A 16,756-nucleotide genomic window follows, 5' to 3' on the forward strand; every position below is an offset into this window, starting at 1 on the left:
GGGGGGAGGGGTGGCAGGTGCTAACTGCCAAAATAATGTTCTGAGTGAACTGGCGCTGTAACTTGACTGTAGCCTAGAACACTGATGTACAATTTGCTGATACCCTTACAACAATCTGTATGAAAGCACAAGACAGTCATTACTAAATCTCCAAAACTACGGAGAATAGTAAGGGTTGGAAAGGACCTTAAGATCATCAAGTTCCAACCCCCCTGCCATGGGCAGGGACACCTCACACTAAACGATGCCATCCAAGGCTTCATCCAACCTGGCCTTGAATACTGCCAGGGATGGAGCATTCACAACCTCCCTGGGCAACCCATTCCAGTGCCTCACCACCATAACAGGAAAGAATTTCCTCATATCCAATCTAAACTTCCCCTGTTTAAGTTTTAACCTGTTACCCCTTGTCCTATCACTACAGTCCATCCCCAGCATCCCTGTAGCCTCCCTTCAGGTACTGGAAAGGCTGCTGTGAGGTTTCCACACAGCCTTCTCCAGGCTGAACAGCCCCAACTTTCTCAGCCTGTCTTCATACAGGAGGTGCTCCAGTCCCCTGATCATCCTCGTGGCCCTCCTCTGGACTTGTTCCAACAGTTCCATGTCCTACATGGTTTGCTGTAGCATATGTGTAGGGTTTTTCTCCTACAAGGATGTACATTATGTCCAGTATCTGCTACTGAACTGATTTACTACGATGATGGTCCTTATGCATCTTGTATGTTAATTATGTGGAGCAAACTGTACTTGAAGGCATCTTTGTGGCAGTACCCCTTCCGAGGGATGTGGAAATTGCCTTGCAGAGCCCATGTCTGTTAGCATTCTGTCGGGATGTAAGTGGAGGAGCTGGTGTGGATGGCGTGGGGGTGGTGCCTGTGCACTGACCGGGGTGTGCATCTGGATCGTGGTTGAGCAGTGAAAAGACCTAACTTTTCAAAAGAACGCAAAAACGTTCCCATGTTTTAACCTCTTCCTTACACAGCTAGAGAATACTTTGCTTGTGCTCATACTGATGCCCTGTGTTATGAATTATCAGTCAAGTACTGTGCTTGGGCTTAAGTTACCTCTCAAGGAATGAATCTGAAGCTTTTAGCAATTCCATAACCAAGTGGTAATTCTAGCATGCTTCTGCTAGATTTTTATAGCGTATCCTAAACTCAGTTTTGCAGATTACCAATTTCCTGTTTCCAGAATATTTTAATACCAAAGCAGTTTATTGAAGGTTGGCACAGAAGAGCAGCTTCAAGAGTGCATTAAATCTAGTGGTAGATAGGTAAAAAATACCACTTGAAGGCATTCCCCCCCTCGGCATACTTTTCTTGTGGCATCGAAAGGCCAATTTTGTACTGAAGATGCCTCGTCACGGGTGGGTTTGCTCTCGGCAGGCTCTCCCTCGGTGAAATCTCCCGGGTGTCTCCCTGTAGGTGCAGCCAGGTTCTGCTGCAGGTGCGTTACAGGCAGCTGGCAGTAAGATTGCCCCGTCCTGCAGCGTGCCGCACGCCCTACCTCCCGTCTTTAGCTTGCGCGGAGGGCAGGGCGTGCGGCGTCGGCCCTGCCCCGCTCCTGAGGCCCCTCCTCGTCCTTGGCCAGGCTCTTGCGCCCCTTGCGGCCGCTGACGGAGCGGCTCCCGAGGGCGGGGCCCTTGCTGCCGCTTCCTGTAGCGGGGCGAGCGGTGCCGGCCCGGGGCGGCGGGCATGGGTGGCGGCAGCTCAGGCCGCGCTCCGGGCTGGGGGCCTTCTTGCCTCTGGGTGACGCTGGCGTTGGCCTGGGGTGCGGGGGTCGCGCTCGCCACAGAGGGGCTGGGGGTAGCGGAGGAGGAGGAGGCGGCTATACCGACGGCGCCGTGCGGGGCGGAGGGGTGGGCGCAGGATGCTGTCCCGCCGGGCGCGGCCTTCGTGGCCGCCGCGTCCTACCGCGGCCCCGGCAACAACGACACGCGGAGCAACAAGGTGCTGCCCATCCTGCTGTGGTGGAGCGGGAGCCTCTTCCCACACTTCCCCGGCGACACGGAGCGCATCGACTGCCCGCGGGGCTCCTGCCTCGTCACCCGCAGCCGGCGAGTGGCCCAACACCGCCGCACCAAGGCCCTCATCTTCTACGGCACCGACTTCAGGGCCTACGAGGCGCCGCTGCCCCGCCTGCCCCACCAGACGTGGGCGCTTTTCCACGAGGAGTCCCCCATGAACAACTACGTCCTCTCGCACTCGCCGGGTATCCAGCTCTTCAACTACACAGCCACGTTCCGCCGGGAGTCGGACTACCCCCTCACGCTGCAGTGGCTGCCCGGCGTGGGGTACCTGCGGGGCCCGGCGGTGCCCCTGGCCGAGAAGGACGCGTGGCGGCAGAAGGGCTATGCCCCGGTGCTGTACATGCAGTCCCACTGCGACGTCCCCTCGGACCGGGACCGCTACGTGCGGGAGCTCATGAAGTACATCCAGGTAGGCAGGATGCGCGGGGAAGGTGTGGTGTGGGGTTGCTGTAGGAGGTGGGTCCGCCTGGCTGCCCCCCTCCCTCCCTCCTTCCACCTCCTCTTCTTAATGGGGTTTGTTTGTCTTTGCTTTTAGCCAAGGCACGAATCGTAACGGGGATGCATGCCGACTACAAGCTGGACAGAAAAACTAGTTGTATTCCTTCCCAAAGCGTGATCTAGACTACATCACATGCCAGTAGGTAGGCCTGATGGTAGCTGTTAGTTGTGGAGTTGGCCAGACTTGGGATCAATCACAGGTTGGGTTAAGCCTGAATGGATTAGTGGACCAAGTGCCAGAGTTACTGAAATCTCTGGACCTTTAAGTTAGCCTGTATGAAGGCTGGTTGTTTGCAAGCCTTGCTCCCGTTTAAAAGTACAGGTGTTCAGTGAAAAGGCAGATGGTTTTGATTGTCTGCTGCTTGAGAAGTGGTGTAGGACCGTGTTGTTTCCATGGTGGTTTGTATTGCTCGGGCACAGCTTACAGAGTAGCTTCATAAACTGAGATAATGATTCTGTCAAGCAAAAAAAAAAAAGCGTAATGCTTTTTTCCTCTTAAAAATTCTGAAGGACAGTAGATTAGAAACAAAATCAGGTTTTAGTGTTTATCTAAAATATCTTTTTCCTTGCTGTTTCTATTGGTCGTGGTTCATTCATTGTGCAAGTTTATCATGTACTCAGTAGTGAAGCAAAGACAAAAGAACGTTTAAAATATGACTGTATTGTCAAAGTTTGAGGCAGATTCCAGATCGAGTGTATGGGCTTTCAGTTTTAGACAGTATCCTTTTAGTTCCCTGCATCAATTTTCCTCCATCTGACAAATGAAGCATTTTTGCCAGCCTGCTGAGACTGGCAGGAGCTGTGTGTAGTAACTGGAAAAGAGCTGTGTCTCTGTTAAGTAGATCACTTGTAAATTAACTCAGAGGGAGCTGAATGCCCATCCTTACCTCCGAGTTCCTGATGTAGCCACTAATAAATAAGTTTTGGGGTAACATCTTCCTTTCTGTACACTCCCCCTGCCCCTCAATCTGTAGCATCGTTTATGCTGCTTTTGAAACTGAGCCCTCAGTTTCTTCTAAAGTTGTTAGAACTGGGACTACAGGAATAGTCACAAGGGAAAGAACTTGGAGTGAAAGCAAAGCTAAACTAAAGAAGCTAGGAACTGATCAAAGTTAGGAATTTTACAAGAAATACAAGCTCTGACAGCAAGCTCCAGGCAAACAAGTCACTTTGTAAAGATGTCTGTTGTTATTTTAGGTTGACTCCTATGGGAAATGCCTGCATAACCGTGAGCTCCCCAGTGAACGACTGAGAGACACTTCTACAGCAACCACAGAAGATTCTGAGTTTATGACTTTTATCGCCAGGTACAAGTTCCATCTGGCCTTGGAGAATGCCATATGTGATGACTACATGACAGAGAAGCTGTGGCGTCCAATGCACCTGGGGGCTGTCCCAGTATACCGAGGCTCCCCAGCTGTGCGGGACTGGATGCCAAACAACCTCTCCATTATTCTGATAGATGACTTTGACAGCCCCCAAGAGCTGGCAAAGTATCTTGACTTCCTGGACAAGAATGGAGAGGAATATTTGAAGTATCTAGAGTATAAAAACCATGGTGGAATCAAAAACCAGTTCTTGCTAGAGAGCTTGGAGAGGCGGGAGTGGGGGGTGAATGACATGACTCTGCCCAATTACCTGAATGGCTTCGAGTGTTTCATCTGTGACAGGGAGAACACCCGGGTCAAAGAGGAGCAGGAACACAGAAAGTCTCATGGGAAAATTCCAGCTCCCAGACCTCGCATAGCTCAGTTCAAGCACATGGGCTGTCCTATGCCCACCCCTGGGTTTGGAAACGTTGAAGACCTCTCTGGAGGAGACAGGTAATGTACCAAGACTGTGCCTTTTGAAGAAAAGCTTCAAATAATAGTAGCCATAACTGTTAATAATGCTTTGTACTTAAAGGATCTCTTAATACATCTCCAGTGACACTATATCTTGTGGGTAGTCTGGTAGTTCTGCTAATTTTGTGTACTGGGGCTGAAGAAGAGACTTAGCTGGTGGTATTTGTTAGCTGTTGAATGAGGAGCGTGAGACACCCATAATACTCTGTTAAAATGCTCTGTGGCCTTGGGCAGTGTGTTTATCCTTTGTATTTCTTTTTTTTTTATTCTTTGTTTGAAAGAAGGGCGTTTTTCATTACAGGGATGGTAAAGCACTTGGATAGCCCTTGGGTGCAAGAAGCTCTGTGCCTCCTTACAAAGTACTGCATTAAGAATGGGGTTGGCACTGTTCAGTGCAGGCTTGTTTAACTCCTCTTGACTTCAGAGCAGAAGTTAGGCTTACCCAGAATGCTTTACAAAACTTTTTGTTGGTTTGTGTGACAAAATTCTGTCTTGTGTTTGAAGGACACCATCCCATTTATTTAGGAGAGGGACCACGCAGGACAGAGAGTAAGCAGCTTCTTAGCCCCTTTGCACATGGGGATTGTTGGTGTTGCTGGAATCTCCCAGGCCCATAGCCCCGTGTTAGCCATCTCTAGTGTGAGCTGCACAGAAGTCTGGCAGCAGGGAACTACCCACACTAACCCTCAGGCAACCACTTCTGACAGGCAGAATAGAGGTGTGTTTGCATGGTCTACTTAGTAATTTATACATGCCTTGGCACAAAACACGTCAGTGTTTGGGTTCCCAAACCTTGAGTTTTTCCACTAACTGTGTTTGTTTGAAGTTGCAGTTGCTAGAAGGAAGGGTTCTTGCAGTTCATGAACAATGCGTGCACCTTTTGTAGTGTATTCTAGTGTAACATGTTTGGATCCCTCAGGTTTGTAATTTTTCTTTGCATTACTTGCAACAATTTCTGTCTTTCTAGGCATTTACTGAAGTGCATACAGTTCACTTTCTGAAAGCCATCAGCCAGCCTTCATAAACATAAACCCTCAGCAGCAGCAGATCTTGCCTATGTTCATAGCTATCACCAAGAAAGTTTTTATTACGTTATCCATCCACGAAAAAATACGAAGAATTTTCTAAGTGTGGGGACCTACTTTGTCCTATGTTTGAATGCTTTCATAAGTGGCCAACTGAAACCTTTTCTCAGTCTTCGTAACAAAATGTGGTTGTAGCTTGTAACATTATTCAGTGTCCCACTCTCTAAGCGTTCTCTACTTTTTCATGGCTGGCCTTTTGCTGGAGCAGCAGATGGCAGTAGAGAAGTACTTTTGAAGGCACCGCATGGGTGCCTACGCCACTTACAAGCTCAGGTACTCCCATCACTCTGTGCACTGGTTATCAGCAAGGAGTTTTGAACAGTTACTCCATAATCCAAGCCACTGTTGCATCACACGGAAGTTTCCATATCTTATTGAACCACACTATGTTACTTTTCCCTTGTTCATAGACATGAGTCTGGAAAAATTGTACCAGGGAAGCTTTTACATTTTCTGCTGTCTACTTCAGAAAGCTACCTTGATATAACACAAATGAGAGAAGTAGTCCACATGATCACGAATGGGAATTGTTGAAAGTTGCAGTGATGCAGTCTGCTATGAAAAGTTTGAGAATGTCTGCACTGAAAAAGAGCCTATACTCGACCATCTAGTTTGGAGATACAGAGTTAGGGTTGAAGGATATAATGAGTTTTTGTCTGTGCCATGTATAACCAGAGTTTGCAGTGAGTAGCTGTCAGTAGCTGCCATTCCCTAATTGTTAAATGGTTTATTGGGGAGGAAGAGAAGACAAGAAAAACTTGGTTCTTAGGCTGTTATATGCATACTAGCCATAGAAGGCGACTCTCAAAATCATGTAAGGACTCTGCTAGATTTTATGTTAATAGAAGGTTTTATTCTCCACAATTAATAATTGAGTGTCTTTGGTTAACTCTGTAGTCACATGCTGATACTTCTAGAATGTTGTAAAGCTAATAATGAACTTGCGTTTTCTGTAGAGAATTTTCACAGCAGGTTTCTTTAAATGACTTGCAGTGCAATGGCACAGTAACAACATACTTTGTTATGACCATCTCTGGGCTTGTTTTCCTCTTAGGTGAAAGAAGAAAAATGACTTCAGTGCTACATCAGCTGCAGAATAATCTGAGGGGTTTTAGTGGTGGTTTATGATTGTGTCTCTTTTTTTGTTTCAGTTGGAAAGAGATGTGGCTGCAGGATTATTGGCAAAGCCTTGATCAGGGTGAGGCCCTCACTGCTATGATTCATCGCAATGAGACGCATCAGGGAAGATTTTGGGACTATATGCATGAGATTTTTCTCAAGAGGACAAGGCAGCACTGACCCATCTTTGTAAGAGATTGATTTGAAAATTGCAGTGGAAGTTGAGATTGTAAATTCTTACCTCACTCCAAATGTTTGCCTTGAAATAGAAGAAAAACTCTCACAGAGACTGTTTTTTCTGGTTCATGAAGTAAGTTTCTGTTATGATTGGATGTCAGCAGTGGAGATCTGAGCAACAGCTTTGATTTGAATTTCAGCTCTGTGGCGTGAAGCCACTCCTGAATTGCAGGTGTCAACATGTGGGGCAAAAGAGGAGTTTACTCTCCTTTTGTATTTGTATTGTTTCCTTGTGGCTTACATGACTCCAGAGGAGCACCTCTTCAAACTCTTGCTAAAATGTCCAAAGTTATTTCAGGGATTTTTTTTAATGTCCAAAATATTAAGCATTTTTTATAAGTATTTTATCAGTCACTTTTTCTGTTCATGAAAGGTGTACTTCTAGCTGCTATTAACAAATAGCTTTTTCAGTGAAGGACTTAGGAAAGACAAATGTCTGTGGAGAGCAATTGTGCCTTATGAAATTGCAGCAATAAAGTCTCTTCTTTCCAAGTAAACATGCCTCAAATACTCCTGCTTTTTAGGGTAACTGAATACCTATGGGCAGGTCACTTACTCTCTGCCTAATTTTTCTCTCACAAACTTACCAGGTGACACATACAGCGGGGTGAGAGATTATTTAATTTACAATGTTCAACAATGTATTTCACACGAGGACGTGTATTACCTGGTATTGTGACTTCTTATTTATTATCTCCTTAATGTTAGCCTTTGAGCTGTCCTTTTTGAGTATCTGCAGCTTTGTGCAAGGACAAATACATGTCAACAATGGTGCCTTTCCAGTGGTCTCTGCAGTTTGGATTCAAACCTTGCGGTCTTTCTGTGCTGAAATGGATGACCAGAATCAGGTGCACTGAGATGTTTTTGTATCTTTACCAAATCTTAACACAGTATGATCCTGGTCTCTTGACTAGCGTTCCTTAGAGTAAATGATGATATGTGAGTACATCTTCCTTGTTGCATAGCCTGTATCTCTTAGAGATATAAGTCTGCTGTTCCTTGCCATGTTGGGTACCCTTCTGAAACAATTGATCTTTGCATTGGAGGACTAATTGGAGACCAATTCACAGTGTCATGAGTTTAAAAAGCACAGGCAAATATGGCCACACTGCAGTCATGTCTCTAATGGTGTAGTTGTATTTTGTTTCTCCATTTCTCCTCCCTCTTCAGAAGTAACTACTGACTAAATAGTCAGAGTTTATCCATGCCTAAGACAGAATGTTGGTAAGGCAAACCTAGAGCCTGTGGGGTAGTTTCATTTTGTAGGGCAGCTCACACATTGCTATGGGAAGTCTGAAGCTTCTAAGTGAAAATTAGGAACGGGAGCAAATCTACATTCTGTCCCTGATTAAGTCACTATTGCTTAGCTGTGGATAGATCACTTAATCTCTTTTATTATTTTTTTTTTCATCCCTCAAATGCCCAGTGATAATGTTGTAGACAGAATATTTTAGGTGTTACAGGTAATAATATGCATCTCAGTGTTTGTCTTTCAGGTAATACAATACTGTCATGTTAGAACATCTTGACAGAGGAGACTTCAGACCCATAGCTGTCACTGTATTCTTGTAAATGTAGAAAACACATACGCTATACAATCTCATCCAGTGTTTCATTAGGAGAAAAATGCTTTTTAATCTCTCTTCTGTAATAATAGTAACAAATTGTTCTTCAGCTAAAATGCATTCATCAGTTTAAATTCCTTTTTTCTTTATTCCATTTACCCAGGAGACATGAATACTGAAGGGAATGTATCTGAATTAATTGTTAAAGTGGGTTACTCAAATCTGGTTAAGATTTCAGATACGTGTATTCAGGATGGAAATGGCCACAATGTGCTTGAGAAGTAAATTAAGATAAAGCAAATTAAGGCTACTTTAGTACTGAATGTCCACTTCTACTGAGCAGTTTAATTATATTTAAATAAATTGCTTGAATTAATGCCTCCAGTTACTTCAGATTTTCTTGATTCAATTTGATCTTAGTTGTCTTTTAGTTGTCTTTCTGCTAATCCAAGTGAATATGTGAATGCAGACAAGGAGAAAGGTCACTGCAGCAACTATTAATATTTTGGAAAAAGACTAATGATTTCTGCTCTGGACTGCTAACTTGATTTCTCACTTCACTGCTTGAAATTCAGACCAGCTAGGTGGTGGCTGGATCTTGTCACTCATGTTGTGACAACCTTCCAGATTACATGATACTCAGAATGAACAGTGTATACAATATAATATAAAATAAATTAAATTAAATTCTTACAGTGCAGGTGCCTATACTCCTAAAAACACACAACTGAGACTAATCATGACAAAGACACCACATACTGTGGATGATAACGAGATCATCTCCATAAACCTTCTAGGTAGGCTTCTACTAACTGGGGTGAGTCACTTCACTGCTTGTCTTTCATTTTGCCTGTTTACTGTGTGAGGGAGGCTTTGAAAGCTGTCAGGATAGCTTTATTCACTAGCATTAATGTTGTAAAAATAGGTATCCCTTTACTACTGCTCATATGAAACACTAATAGATTCTACTGATACTGTGTCTCAGAATTGTCTCGACCACTGAAGTTTATGCTTTCTGAGATGTGAGAGAGGAGAAACAAATGGCTGACAAAAGGTGAAAAATCTAGCAATCCAGTTCATTACATTGGACAAGCTGAAGTTCTCATTCTCCTGACGAAACTGTGATACCAGGTGCTGCCTAATTTTCAGTAAGAAGCTGAGTATTTTATATACTGAATTAGTTCTTTGTGTTTTCTGCCCTTTAGCAAGGACTGCAATTTCTAGGAAGCACGTAACCTCACTGAAGAATATTGATTTAATACCTAACATTGATAATTTCTAGAACTGAAAAATAATTGCTTTTTCTTATTTCTGTCACTGTAGTAATTTTCAGACTGAAGGATCTCTGGGTACTCTGTGATGGTAAATAGAAAGAAAGCCAACAACAGTGGATGTGTATGTTTAGAGGGAAAAGGAGAATGAGATTCTTTCCCTGGAAATGGCCTGAAAAGTGCAGCAGCTGGAAAATCACAGCAGAAATGCCCCTCTTGCACCTTGGCAAAGGGTAGTTTTAACTGGTGTGGAAGAACAAGTAACTCCTAAAGGACTGGGAATAGGATAAATTGAATTGAAGCACAGCCAACCAGGCTTTGCCATGCTAGACAAGCAGCCATCTGCCTCCCTTACCATCCTTTCATATGCACTCTTCAGCCATTGTCCCAAGAGAGCCACTCTCTTAATGATTCATTGTCATCAATTTGGTTGGATTTAATTAAGATTGTTGATGGCTCTCCAGGTGCTTTCTGAGAAGTTGTATTAATGGGAAATATACAGGGTGGCAGGTTCCTTCATTCTGCCCAGAGACCTCTACTGACAGGCTGAAATTAATCAGAGACAAAATTCTTTTAGTGATACCACCAGCTGAGCCAAAGCCTATGTCAGGCTTTAACAATCTCATGATTCAGTATCTTGGAGCTGGCACTGAGAGATATATGACCCTGCAGGGGGACTAGGGAGGGTGGAGAAGAATGGAGCTGCAGGATTTGTTCCAGAGCTTTGACATGACTGGCATCTTAATTTGTATGCTGTTACGTATATTCTTTCTTGCGGAAAAGCCCCATCTAATGCTGAAGTGTCTCAGTTAAGAGATGATTCTGGGGATTTTGGAATGGATCAGAGCAGATCGTGATACTTTGTGGCATCTCTGAGCAAATAAGGAGGCTTCAGGTAATTTGCAGTGGAATTGGGCTGGATTTGAGTAGATCTGGGAGTTAGGGATTAGGGATGGCAGCTCAGAGCTAGTCAGGTGGACAGAATAATGCAGGGTGGCTGATCTGATTGAGATAGCTGAGGATAAGGTAGGCTAGCGTTGGGGCTTGGGGGTGACATCAGAAGAGCAATTGCAGCTGTCACTGTGCTATGAATATAAATGAGTGCATTTGTGCTAATAAGCGCATGAAGTGCTAATACTGTTCAAACACAATAGCTCAGCAGACAGGAGTAGGTCTGAAACCTCTTAAAGAGGTATTTCAGACAACAGTCTCATTTTAACTGTGTATTTTATTACAGCATTGTTAGCATTGTATTTAATTGTGTCATAACATCATAATTGGCCCTTATACCGGTTGTAATACAGGTTCTTTTCAAATCCAATAGTTTATCTCTGTGGTTCATTTTGGTTTTGACTAGCTGAAACACAGGCTACAATTCAGCTTTAAGTATGCTGATGCAAGTAAAGAAGTTCTAAATACAGTTAGAATTTTACATGTTTTTTGTAGTTGTACGTTCAGGATTCACAATGAAACATCTGTGGGGCTCACTGCTCTGTGTGTTGAGGGAACTGGGTTCCTGACTGTACCTATAAAGTCGGCACTTCTTTCTCATCCATTAGTGTCTCTGTGCTATCAGCTATATAAAATGCAGGTTATTGGAGAGACCCAGATATACAGTAATACACTTCTGTAGTTCCACATTCTGCATGGTGTGTGCAGACACCATCACATACCTTATTCTGTCTGCTTGGGAATATTTTAGGCTGGTGCTCCAATCCCAGGCTCAATGCCAAAAAAAGAGTTTCTAATGCAGACAGCAGTAACGGACAGGAAGCTACTAGAATTCTCCTTGCGTTGCTTGCCTTTCTCAGCTGCCCCTCCTCTTCCCCCTTCTTTCTTGGAGTTACTTAAAAGAGACATCAGCTTTTGAAGGTGAATGTGCCTGAAGGTGTTGCTGCCATTAGCTAATGTAATTTGGAAAAGGGGAGGTTGATTTATGGGGAGTACAGTTCAGTTTCTTTTATGTCCCACTATTTTCACCTTTCCTAGCTATTGTTCTTGGACTTTAAGAGAATACCATTTTAAAAATAACACAAAAATAATTCTAGAATCAGACATACCAGCATATATTGTCTGCAGATGCAGTAAGTTCTAGTAACGATACTGAGAATATTGTGCTGATGTTTAGCTCAATGTAAGGGAACTTCCAATGTGTTGTTATCTTCCTTGACTAGGCAGAGGCAAGGGGAGTGCCTTGGGGTTTATATCTCTATCTAGGAAGTTGAATATATTTTCATCCAAAGCTATGTCCTGTGCAGAAAAATTTGTTCCCAGCATCTTTGTTTTGGCCAGCTGTACATGGTTAGAGGCCAAACTTGTGGAAGTTGTTCCTGTGGAAGAAAACTGGTACTTTGCATGCCCTCCAGTGCCCAGGGGAAACTGTTGGTGCCTGAAGAAGCCCCAGCATGGTGGTAAGATGGGTTGTTCAGTGACTGCTACATGACAAGTGTCAGAGTATTTTAGGACCTCAGTGTCCAATGTCTAATTCCTCAGTTACCTACATCTTGCCTTGTCCTTCATCCTGTGCAGTAATCTGTGCCCCCCAGCCCTTGAAATGTTACCATGCCTTTTGTATTATCTACCTCCATAAACTGGGGGTGTATCAGCTCCAGAGCCAGCCAGGAGAGTTGAGGACTTCCAGAAATGGGGGGATTCTCCAGTACTGAGTACGAGGCTGTGAGAACACCACTACCATTTCAGAAGCAGCAGTTTCAGTATCTTGTTATTAGATAGCAGGAATAATGCTGGGGAGATCCAGCTGTTAGTATGTAATGGAGATGAACAGCTGAGGGTGAAGTGATGCTGAGTTTCAAGCACCAAAAAAAGTTGTCAGAGTCGCAAAATAATTCCTTGGGTTGCATTTGAATTACTTGCAACAATCACAACTTATTTTGCTGTGTTTGAGAGGCACTCATGCTCCCTCATTTTGGGGGTTTGATGCAGAAACAGTTTGGGGGTGTAACCATGAAAGTCAGTCGGAGAAACTAAGACTCAGTTTGGAGTTTTAGAAAGCAGCGTTCTTTGTTGCAGCGCTGGGCGCAAAGGTGAGCGCTCCCGTTACATGCCGACAGCGGCCATATAGGTAGCATATCATGCATATTCATAGTTTTCTCAGGAACTAATTATAATATGTGCATTCTCATTACGCATGCGATGGGGAGGAAGGACGGGATTGCACCACAACCGGACCGATGTGATCTGCGGGCTGCGCCGGGGACGTCCGGCCCGCCAGGCGGCGCCATGGCGCGGGGAGTGCGTCGGGTCGCGCATGCGCCCGGTGGGCGGTCGCGCTCGGCCGGTCGCAGGGAGCATGTCGGCCCCTGTGTACCCGGCCTGGGTCACCCGCTGGGTCTCCGGGCAGTGGCGGCAGAAGAAGCGGCCCCCGGTGCTCCGCCCGACCCGGCCGCTGGTGCTGGCCGACAAGGTGGCGAACCGCAGGGAGAAGGCGGGAGGTGAGTTCCCGGCGCCAGGCTGCTAAATGTCCCCTCCCCGGAGAGAAACGGCCGGGCCTCCAGCCCCTGTGGGGAAGAGCTGCTGCCGGTGTACCCGCGGTGTCCCCGGGAGCTGTCCCGCCGCTCTCCCGTGGCTTTACCCTGGGAAGGACCACCGTGGTGTCGGGAATGGGTCGAACTTTGTGCTTTACAGGGCAGCAGAGGGGAAGGTCTGATCTGTGCCATGGCATTAAAGATTGCTTTCTGACACAGCAGGCCCACGTTTGCATCTTGTGGTGCCCTTTGTGTCAGTCACACATGTAAAATACTTTGTTACATCTCAACATAGCATCTCCTTTAAGAATTCGATCAGATGTTTGATGACTGCAATGATAATACTGATCCTCGTGCTCACAACATCTTTACACGACACATCTTTGCTTTAGCGTTGTTTTTCCTTACCCGCCTCTATGCTGTCTTAAACTTCCCTCTGGAAATTTATGCCCTATGGAGGCATTTAGCATGGAATCCCAAAGACCTGAGATTTTGGGTTGTGTGTTTCACTTCTAGAAGCGACATGCATTACGGAGATGGCAGTAATGATGGCCTGCTGGAAAAAGAATGACTTCAATGATGCAGCCTGTGCCGAGGAGATCCGGATGTTCTATGACTGCGTGGCAAAGGCAGAAGTAATTAAGGCCTCTTTTGTGTTCTTAAAAGCTATCAGTAGAGTAGGAGGAAGCTCCCAATCATGCCAACAGTAATAATGTTCTCCAGAGAATTTGATTGGTGTTCTAACCCGTTTGAGCTGTAGGAGAGATACAGAACTATGTAGCTCAAACATGCAGCCCTTCCTTTTTTGAATGCAGAAGTTAAATTAAATTTGAACAAAATAAGGACCTTAGGAAGTGACTAGGTCTTCAGTATAACTGAGGGTGGAACAATAGTCGTATCCAGTCCTTTTTGTGTTGTCAAATTCTTGAAGTTGAGCTTAGCTCCTGTTAGTTGACCCTAGCCTGGGCTATTTCTTTTGATTTCTTGTGGCTTTTAATTTCTAAAGAGACCTCACTTGGGGTATTGTGTACAGTTCTGGTGTCCTCAACATAAAGAGGACACGGAACTGTTGGAACAAGTCCAGAGGAGGGCCACGAGGATGATCAGGGAACTGGAGCACCTCCTGTATGAAGACAGGCTGAGAAAGTTGGAGCTGTTCAGCCTGGAGAAGAGAAGGCTGCTTGGAGACCTCATAGCAGCCTTCCAGTATCTGAAGGGGGCCTATAGGGATGCTGGGGTTGGACTCTTCATTAGGGACTGTAGTGATAGGACAAGGGGTAATGGTTTAAAACTTAAACAGGGGAAGTTTAGATTGGATATAAGGAAGAAGTTCTTTACTGTTAGGGTGGTGAGGCACTGGAATGGGTTGCCCAAGGAAGCTGTGAATGCTCCATCCCTGGCGGTGTTCAAGGCCAGGTTGGACAGAGCCTTGGGTGACATGGTTTAGTGTGAGGTGTCCCTGCCCATGGCGGGGGGGGGTTGGAACTTGATGATCTTAAGGTTCTTTCCAACCCTAACTATTCTATGATTCAGCATTAAGGAAACAATAGCAGTCACTGCTCTTCTCCGTATTACATGATAGTTCTGAATGAGGGAGAATACAGCTTGGAGCTGTTAAGTAGAACAGTGTTTTTTATGGTGAGAGATGTGGATTATACTGTAATTTGGGAGATGTATAGCGTGGGTAAGTTTTCGCAATTGCTCAGATTCATAAAACAAAGAAATAGCTGACTCAGGTACCAGTCCAGTAGCTGCATTATCTGGACAATGGGAGAAAGTGAGTTAGGTAAGTTAGGATTCCCAGACTCCAGTCTGTCATCAATACTTAAATAATGCAGGGAGGGAGGTTGGAGACAAGGTGATAGAGAAATAACCAGTGGTTTCAGTAATCCTCGTGGCAAATGGAATTTTCAGGGTGCATGAAGTAGTTACAGCTATTCTTGATTCTCTGAAAATGAAGAGTGCTTTTAGGCTGTTTCTGACTATGAAGGCTAGATATTTTCTTGAAAAATAGATAGACTTCACACTGTTTGGAAGTTAAGAGGTTTCCAGCTATATGGTAAACTTGGTATCGGGTCAGTTTCAAAAGCAGACTAAAGGTAAGTGTATGTACTGACCTTGTCCTTAAAGTGGTTTCAGGTTTCAATTTTTTAATTTGTTTTTTCTGTAACAGTACCATCATTTAATAGCTCTTTACTGTTGCTGTTTGACAGCATAAAGGAAAAGCTGCCTACAGTTTATTTGGTAGATAGAATCAAATTGAGTAACAGTGAAAAAAAAGTCAGAGTTGTTACTGAGTTTATAATATCATTAACTAAGAATACAGAGGAATATCTCAGAATCACAGAATGGTTTGGGTTGGAAGGGACCTTAAAGATCATATAGTTCTAACCCCCCTGCCACAGACAGGTACACCTTCCACTAGACCAGGTTGCTCAAAACTCCATCCAGCCTGGCCTTGAACACTGCCAAGGATGGGGCAGCCACAACTTCTCTGGGTGAATATCATCCTTACAAGATGTCCGACATTAATTACATCATTGAAAGGTCATCAGTCTTTTGAAAGCCTCATGATTCTTGAGTCGAGTCTTGTTGTAAATGTTCCTTGAAGAAATAGCATTCCTCTGAATGAAACATCCCAGTATGATCAGTATTAGTCTTTAAAGGTGAGCATCAACTCCGCAAATAAAAAGAATTAATATTTTGAGCTTTCTTTCTCTCTTTCAGAAGGAGCGCAAGAATCTAAAGGAGGGCACCTTGTCACCCCAGGGAAACATGCCTTCAAGCAAAGTAAACAAGCTCCTGAGGAGGTTTCCTCAGATCACACGTTACGTATAATGTGCTTTACTAAAGGAACTGCAGACAAGCAGTTACAATTGGAGACTTTGGTGAAAAGTAGACTGGATGTCAGGCCCGAGATATGGTTCTTGACCTCACTTTTGTTTTCAGAGTAAAAAACACACGTCCTGACCATCAGCTGACTTTGTTCATGAGGTTCTTGGGTCTTGCTGTCTTAGGATTTCTGCAGGATGTTGTTGAACTAGCCAAATGCAGAATCAGGTCCTCACTGTGAAATCTCCTAGGAATACATGCAAATGCCTTTTCTAACAGCTAGGGGTGACTTTTTCTCATGCACAAGCTTCCTGCCTAACTTCTGAACTGCTGTCAAAAAGTGCTCAGGCCCAGACACTGAGCCAACTTGAAACTGAGTCATCTCACGACTCATACTCCTACGTGTATGTATACACAATTTGGTTCCTCTTGAGATGTTTTTAATTCCTGCTGCTGTACAAGAAGGCTGTAGAATGAGGAAGAACTCCCCAGCAAAATACCTTGTTAATACACAAGACATTGGTAAGGATTATATGTAACTTTTTTAACATAGGGGCTTGTGATTTAGGCCCTCTGATTTGCAGGTGGGACAGGTACGGTGCCATGTCAGATCAATTACATCTGTACCATAATAAAAGAATGCAAAACTGTCTTTTGGCCTGGACAACTCATAATCTAGAACAAAATGTCCCATTGTTTGGGTGAAAAAAAACTAAAAGGGGGGAGACAATTCATGCACAAACTGATACTGAAACAATGTAATCACTAGTTTTCAGTGGTTTGGGGGTGGG

At 44.5% G+C, this 16,756-nt stretch overlaps 2 protein-coding genes across 2 annotated transcripts; both read left to right on the forward strand.

Annotated features, from left to right (window-relative positions):
• The first annotated feature begins 1,641 nt into the window (after positions 1–1,641).
• On the forward strand, positions 1,642–7,309 carry FUT11 (fucosyltransferase 11). Its single transcript, XM_061344219.1, has 3 exons — positions 1,642–2,438; positions 3,725–4,350; positions 6,608–7,309. The coding sequence occupies exons 1-3, from the start codon at positions 1,695–1,697 to the stop codon at positions 6,753–6,755; spliced, it is 1,518 nt and encodes a 505-aa protein (XP_061200203.1). The 5' UTR covers positions 1,642–1,694; the 3' UTR covers positions 6,756–7,309.
• A 5,582-nt stretch (positions 7,310–12,891) lies between these two features.
• CHCHD1 (coiled-coil-helix-coiled-coil-helix domain containing 1) lies at positions 12,892–16,617 on the forward strand. Its single transcript, XM_061344220.1, has 3 exons — positions 12,892–13,100; positions 13,650–13,768; positions 15,861–16,617. Exons 1-3 carry the CDS (start codon positions 12,917–12,919, stop codon positions 15,969–15,971), a joined length of 414 nt encoding a protein of 137 aa, XP_061200204.1. The 5' UTR covers positions 12,892–12,916; the 3' UTR covers positions 15,972–16,617.
• Positions 16,618–16,756: the final 139 nt, after the last annotated feature.

This window comes from Neopsephotus bourkii, unplaced genomic scaffold (assembly GCF_033783945.1).
Source record: "Neopsephotus bourkii isolate Nb327-2 ecotype Australia unplaced genomic scaffold, CSIRO-AGI_Nbou_v1 NB_196, whole genome shotgun sequence".
NCBI classification, from domain to species: Eukaryota; Metazoa; Chordata; class Aves; order Psittaciformes; family Psittacidae; genus Neopsephotus; species Neopsephotus bourkii.